The 7,679-nt window shown below is 37.8% G+C and overlaps 1 protein-coding gene across 1 annotated transcript; it reads left to right on the top strand.

Moving 5' to 3' along the window:
* Positions 1–498: 498 nt before the first annotated feature.
* Positions 499–1,878, top strand: LOC138641380 (piggyBac transposable element-derived protein 4-like). The gene is made up of 2 exons (XM_069728923.1): positions 499–578; positions 748–1,878. Exon 2 carries the CDS (start codon positions 761–763, stop codon positions 1,853–1,855), a length of 1,095 nt encoding a protein of 364 aa, XP_069585024.1. The 5' UTR covers positions 499–578; positions 748–760; the 3' UTR covers positions 1,856–1,878.
* Positions 1,879–7,679: the final 5,801 nt, after the last annotated feature.

The following is a 7,679-nucleotide window of genomic DNA, read 5'->3' as shown; positions in this document are numbered from 1 at the left end:
AATTTGCTTTCTTTATTAGCAACTTGTTAATTTTAGAGAACAACAATATCCAGGCAATAGCTAACGATTGGTCTCTTACCAGCAAATACTGCACATACATAAATGAGCATGATCTGTATGCAAGTTTCATTTTTTATTAATAGTCCAATAACTATGATTAAAAGCACATTTGTAGGAGCAGATTTGCAACTTTTCATTTTGATGTACAATTCCCTTAGTATTTAGCTTGAGTAGTCATGGCAAGGAAGGGGTAACACAAATTAAGTTTGGTTATGACTCCAGATTTTTGTTCTGTTCTTTTATTGTATTTGCTAGAGATGAAAGAATCAATTTGTAACAAATCAAATTTATTATTAACCCTCCGTCACATACAACTGATCTGACAGGCGCTTCTCTTTTACTTTCATTTCTCCTTCCTCACCAGATTGTGAGGAAACCCCCTCCCTCCAGGTAGTCTCCTGTCTCTTGAAGGTCTGTGAAACCTGATATCACAGTTGGATTTCAGAGCTTCAGGGGAGAGGATATAGCTGCACAGATCTCTCAGGCTCATTGTATGTGAATACGTCACATTCAGTAAGGTTGGTATTTTATGTTTTTATTCATCACAATAGTTTATTTAGCTTGTTTTATGAATGTATAGCACAAAATGTGAGGATATTTCATAGAAATAAGGGAGATTTTATAAAAGAAAGTGTGCTGCTCAGGCATATACAGTAGTTCCCTAACATATTCCTTCTCTTGCTTCAGATTATCTGCTGAAATGGAGAGGAAAATGTACAATTTATCCAAACAACTTGATGTTGAGGAAGTAACAAACATGCTGTTAGATGATAGAGACCTCACACTGAATGAGGATTTAGGAGAGGAAAGTGAGATTGATTCTCATGATGAGGTGGAAGAATGTGTCCTGGATTCTGAAACAGAGCAAGATGGTGACAGTGGTGAGGATGAAGAAGTTGGACCATATTATATTGGAAAAGATAAAAATACTAAATGGAACAAGAAGCCATTCCAGAAAAAACGTAGGGAACCTTTAAACATTATTACTCACCTTCCTGCAGTAATAGGAACTGCACGTAATGCAAAAACTGCAGTTGAATGCTGGAACAGTATATTTACAGATGACATTCTGGACTCTATTGTCACATATACCAACCAATATATAGACATTATAAAGGACAAGTACATCTGCAACAGAACCATCAAGCCCACAGATGAAATAGAACTGCGTGCTTTTTTTGGATTACTGTACCTTGCAGGAGCTTATAGGGCAAATAGACAAAGTTTGGAGGAACTTTGGGGTAAAGATGGGGATGGAGTTGAAAAATTTAGCCTTGTTATGTCCATAAACAGATTCAAGATTCTAATTCGTTGCTTTCGGTTTGACGACAGAACTACCCGAACCGAACGCAAAACACATGACCGACTTGCTCCAATACGTGATATATTTCAAAGATTTGTTGTAAACTGTAAACAAAGTTATTACCCTGGAGAGAATCTCACTATTGACGAAATGCTCCCTGGTTTTCGTGGTAGATGTGCCTTTCGTCAATATATTCCATCAAAGCCAAACAAATATGGAATAAAAATTTATGCCCTTGTTGATGCCAGTAAGACCTACACTTACAACCTGGAAGTTTATGCAGGAAAACAACCAGAAGGTCCTTACTGTGTGAGCAACAAACCCATTGATGTTGTAAAAAGACTGGCTGAACCCCTATTTGGATCGGGTCGCAATATTACAGCTGACAATTGGTTTACAAGTTGTGATCTGATTGATTATCTGAAAATTCAGAAGCTGTCATATGTGGGAACTGTAGAAAAAACAAAAGGGAATTGCCGCCACAGTTTGTAAGTGTGAAAGAGAGACAACAGTACAGCAGTATGTTTGCATTCCATAAATGGAAAGGCTTTAGTTTCCTATGTACCACATGCCAAAAAAATCGTACTTCTTCTATCAACACTTCATGATGATGCTGCCATCGATCCTGGGACTGGGGCAGAAAAAAACCCGGAGATAATTACATTTTACAATGCCACCAAAGGGGGTGTGGATACAGCAGATCAGATGTGCTCCACTTTCAACGTCAGCAGAAACATCAAACGCTGGCCAATGGTCATATTTTTTGCTATGTTGAATTTGGGTGGTATAAATTCACAAGTAATTTATCTTGAAAACAAGCTTGAACCACTCCGTAGACGATTGTATCTGAAAAAATTGGCCCATGAACTAGAACTTGGAGAGCTACGCAGGAGAAGTGTGAAAACAATCGGTATCCCCTCTCGCCTTCAAGTTCAGCTCAAAAGGTTCCGCCCAGAAGATGATGGTGAAAAGTCACCATCTGCACCACCTCACAAAAGAAGGAGATGCACCACCTGCCAAATGGAAAGCGGAACCAGAAGGCTTTCAAATTATGAATGTCTCAAATGTCATAAAGCAATTTGCCTGACACATGCAAAAATGGTGTGTAATTCTTGCTATTTGCTCTGCAAGTGTGACTTTTCTGGGGAAACCTCAGCATCTACTTCTGATTGAATATGTTTTTAATAGTACTTAAGGTACCTTAAAATTAAGTTTGTGTTCAAAAATTTTCTTTGTACATTTTTTTTGAGAGAGTCGAACTGGGGACTATTTGGCGGGAGTTTTGAAAAGTTTGTATTTCATAGTTATTAGTTTTATGTTAAGTAAATGTTTTTTTTTGCAACTGATTATGTGTAGTCTCTTTTATTACATCCCTATGAAGGTCACTGATCACTTTTAGAGCACTGAAATTGCAAACATTAGATATTATAGGTATTTTTCCAGCAGGCGCCTGACAGGCACATTGTATGTGAACTCGTTAGTCCGAATATTGTATGTGACGGAGGGTTAATTAGCTGAAAATTTTAAATTCTACCTTTGATTTGCACTAATCTGACAAAATGCAGCCAGTCAGCTGTCATTTTGCTGTATTCTTTTTGAGAGCTAAAAAGATGTTTAAATATAGTCAAATATTATATTCATCTGTCCTAGGTTTGCCCCTCACTTTTTCTGCCATCACAGCTACCTGCCTAGTTCATAGCTCTACAAGAATAGGTCTTTAGATTGGTATGCTTTTTAGTTTTCACTAAGGATCTTCTGGCACTGATTAGGGCCTTGAACTACATGTTATTGTTGTGCATAATGCCGTACGTAAAAGTTATAGTGGCAGGACGGGAGATCTCAAACAGTAATAAATGTCCTTTCAGGGCTGATATGACGACAAACTAATTTTCAGAGGACTAAAACAAATCACTTAGTCAATTCCGCTGAATCTACTTGAAATTTATTTTCGGAGATTTGCTCTTATCTGAATATTAGTTGATATTTCAACTTTTAATTTGACAGCACAACAAATAACATACTTGCATGTGGTATCTTTTTGACATTAATAACTTCAACTATACATCTTAGATGTTAATTTTAGTGCACTAAAAATATGAATGAAATAAAACACTAGCTAAATGCCAGTAATGACAAAATATTGATACAAATGAAGCATTAATGAATATCTATTAGAGATGAGTGAATCAGGCAAAATTTGAATTTGCCTGTTTGCGTAGTCTTTCTTAGGAAATTCAATTTGCAGATAAGTTTTTGTTTAATGAATTCATGGAGTCATAGAATGTTAGAGTTGGAAGGAACCTCAAGGGTCATTGTGTCCAACCCCATGCTCAATGCAGCTCAGGATTCACTAAACCATCTCAGATAGATGTCTGTCCAAACTCTGTGTGAAGACTTCCATTGAAGGAGAACTCACGACTAGTGATGGTGGAGTGTGCTTGGATAACGTCTTATCTGAGCATGCTTGGGTGTTATCCAGGTATCTTGGGTGTGTTCGTATGTTAAGTTCACGTTCCTGTGGCTCCACAATTTGCGGTTGTTAGACAGCCTGAACACATGTGGGAACTCCATAACAAACAGGCAATCCCTGCATGTGTTATGGCTGTCTAACAGCAGCAAATCATGAAGCCACGGGGATGTGAGCATAATATATGAGCATGCCCTAGATATTGAGGATAACACCTGAGCGTACTCATATAAGACGTTACCCGAGTACATTTGATGATCACCTCTTGATGCAGTCTGTTCCACTCATTGTTCAGCCTCACTGTCAAAAAGCGTTTTCTATTATCTAATCTGTATCTTCCATGTGCAAATGAGAATAAGAATGATCCCTCTACACTGTGACATCCCTTCAGATATTTGTAGACAGCTATTAAGTCTCCTCTTAGCTCTCTTTTTTGCAAGCTAAACATTCCTAGATCCTTTAACCGTTCCTTGTAGGACATACTTTGAAGTCCACTCACCATCCTGGTAACTCTTCTCTGTATTTTCTCTAGTTTTTCAAAGTCTTTTTCAAAATGTGGTGCCCAGAACTGGACACAGTATTCCAGATGTGGCCTGACCAAGGAGGAGTAGAGGGGGATAATTACTTCATGTGATCCAGACTTTAAGCATTTCTTAATACATCCTAGACCTGTGTTGGCTTTTTTGCTGCTGCATCACACTGTTGACTCATGTGTAGTTTGTGATCTGTTTGTAAACCCAAGTCTTTTTCACACGTGCTGTTGCTTAATTCTATTCTTCCCAATCTATAAATGTAATTTTTGTTTTTCTTGCCCAGATGTAGAATCTTACATTTCTCCCTGTTAAATACATTTCTATTAGTCACTTTCCATTGTTTGAGCTTATCTACATCCTTCTGAATCCTTTCTCTCTTCTCTAATGTCAGCTATTCCTCCTAGCTTTGCGTCATCTGAAAATTTGATCAGTTTTCCTACAGTTCTCTTATCTAGATCATTCATAGAAATGTTGATCAACACTGGGGCCAGGACAGAGTCTTGTGGTACCACATGTGAAACACACCTCCAATTGGATGTGCAACCATTTATTACCACTCTTTGAGTATGATGACTGAGCCAGTTATAAAGCCACCTAACTGCAGCCTTGTCAATAAGTATAGTATGAGATACTTTATCAAATGCTTTGTTGAAATCCATCATACAGTAGAAGGAAATTAGATTAGTCTAGCATGACTTGTTTGCTGCAAACCCATGCTGGCTATGGTTAATTACTGTATTCTTATCTGCGTACTTACATACATGTTGTTTAATAATTTGTTCAAAGATCTTTTCAGGCATAGAAATGAGGCCTGTAATTTCATGGCTCATTTGTTTTCCTTTTCTAAAGATAGGGACAACATTTGTCCTTCTTCAATCTCAGGATTTTTCAAAGATTATGGCTAGTGGTTAAGCAATTTCCTCTGCTAACTCTTTCAATACCATAGGATGTAATTTATCTGTACCAGGAGATTTAAAGTCATTTAAATTAGCTAAGTGTTCCCTCACCATCTCTATTTTTCTAGATAGTGTGGATCCATTTATTCCTTCAATGGCACCGTGAAGATCAGTTGATGTTACAATTGCTTTCTTAGACAACACAGATGCTACAGTAAATAAGAGTTTAAAAGTTCGGCCTTCTCAACATTATATTTGACCACTTCACCCTTTTCATCATGTAAAAATCCTATAGCATCTTTTACTTTTCATTTGCTTTTGACATACCCCCAAAATCCTTTACAAATGATTTTGGTCTCCCTTGCAAGCCTTACTTCATTACTGGCTTTAGCTCTTCTAACGCTTCCCCTGCATTCCTTGCAAACAGCATTATGTTCTTATTTAGATATTCCCTTTCCATTTAATATACATTTATTTTTTCCTTTTTCAACAAGTGATTAAGTTCTGTGTTCATCCAATCTGGTCTCTTTAAATGCTTCCAATTCTTCATTAGTTCAGGATTGTTACCGATTTTGAAGTGAGCATTTCATTTAGCAAAATCTCTCATCCTTCTTTCATATTTCTGTCTTTTTGAACATCCAGCCATCGGACCTTTCCTACACTCTTTCTGAGTCCATTAAAATCTGTCTTTCTGAAGTCCAACCTTAAAGTCTGAGTCCTTGCTGGTCTTCCTATTCTTGTAATCCAAAATTCAAGGATAGCATGATAGCTGCCTTCTAAATTCACAGCAACCTGATCTTCCGCATCCATTTCCTCCCTGTTGATAAGCATTAGTTCCAAGTTTGCAGATCCTCTTGTTCTCTCTTCTACCTTTTGAAAGATAAAATGTTGTGCAAGAGAAGATAAAAATTTTCTGGACCCATTACTTTTACCTGAGAGATATTCCCATCAAATATTGAGTTAGTTAAAATCTCCCATAATCATGTCATACATTTTTGAGAACAAAGACATCTGATGTACAAAGAGTTCATCCATATCTTCAGTGTGTCCAGGTGGCATATAGTAAATACATACAATAGTGTCCTTTCTGTTCTTCTCTCCTTGTATTCTTACCCATACAGTTTCTAAAGAGCTACCAGTCTCTGAAACTTGGTGGTCTATGGAGATTTATGTTTTCCTAACGTACAATGCAACACCTCCTCCGCTCTTGTTAATCCTGTTTCTAATAAATAAGTTGTAGCTTTCAAGGTTTGTATTTCAATCATCCCACCAAGTTTCAGTAATGCCTATGAGGCTATGATATCATATCTCACTTCCTGTGTTAGCCTTTTCCGATGCTCTGTGCGTTTGTATAGACATATTTTAGTTTGTAGTCGGTTTCTCTTGCTCCTCTATTTTCATTTAGAATTTGCTGTTTTTGTTCTTTATTTCCACTTCTAAAAGCAGGGTTCTCAAAAGAATTAATCAGCTGTATATTTTTCCCTGGCTGCATATTTCCCATCACATATTGCTCTAGTTTAACTCCTTTCCGACATCAGGAGTAATAGTACGCTGATGTCGGACTTTCTCCCATTGTTGTGGGCTCCGGCGGTGAGCCCACATCTTCAACTGAACAGCTGACATGTGCCTGCAATAGCCGCGGGTGGAAAGTCAACCCACCCGCGGCTATTAACCAGTTAAATGCCGCTGTCAAACTCTGACAGCGGCATTTAACAAGCACTTCCGGCAATCGCGCCGGAAATACGCACACCAGAGACCCCAGTCACGTGATCGCGGGTCACCGGTGTGTTGGCATGACAACTGGAGGTCTCCTGGAGACCTCTATGGTTGTCAATGCCGGCTTGCTGTGAGCGCCACCCAGTGGTTGGCGCTCGTAGCAATTGAGTAAATCTGCTATAAAGAGGCGATCTTATCATCACCTCTATGTAGCAGAGGCAATCAGGTTGTTGCAGCTTCTAGTCTCCTATGGAGACGATTGAATCATGCCAAAGATAAAAATAAAATGTTTTTAAAAATATTAAAAAAATAAAAAATATACAAATGTTCAAATCACCCCCTTTTCACCTCATTCAAAATAAAACAATAAAAATAAAATCAAACATACACATATTTGGTATTGCTGCATTCAGAATCACCCGATCTATCAATAAAAAAAGATTAACCTAATTGCTAAATGGCGCAGCGATAAAAAACGTCAAAACGCCAGAGTTGTTTTTTTGGTCCCCGCGACATTGAATTAAAATGCAATAACGGGCGATCAAAAGATCATATATGCACCAAAATGGTATCATTAAAAACTTCAGCTCGTCACTCAAAAATTAAGCCCTCACCCAACCCAAGATCACAAAAAATGGAGACGCTACGGGTATCGGAAAATGGCACAATTTTTTTTTTTTTTTTACAAAGTTTAGAATTTTATT

The sequence above is a fragment of the Ranitomeya imitator genome, chromosome 6, assembly GCF_032444005.1.
Source record: "Ranitomeya imitator isolate aRanImi1 chromosome 6, aRanImi1.pri, whole genome shotgun sequence".
NCBI classification, from domain to species: Eukaryota; Metazoa; Chordata; class Amphibia; order Anura; family Dendrobatidae; genus Ranitomeya; species Ranitomeya imitator.
Note: the sequence above shows the minus strand (reverse complement) of the source record. Positions and strands in the feature narration are given on the sequence as shown.

What these genes read in the sequence shown, in the direction of transcription:
- LOC138641380 (XM_069728923.1), top strand. Translation starts at nt 761, where the DNA reads ATGGAGAGGAAAATGTACAATTTATCCAAACAACTTGATGTTGAGGAA.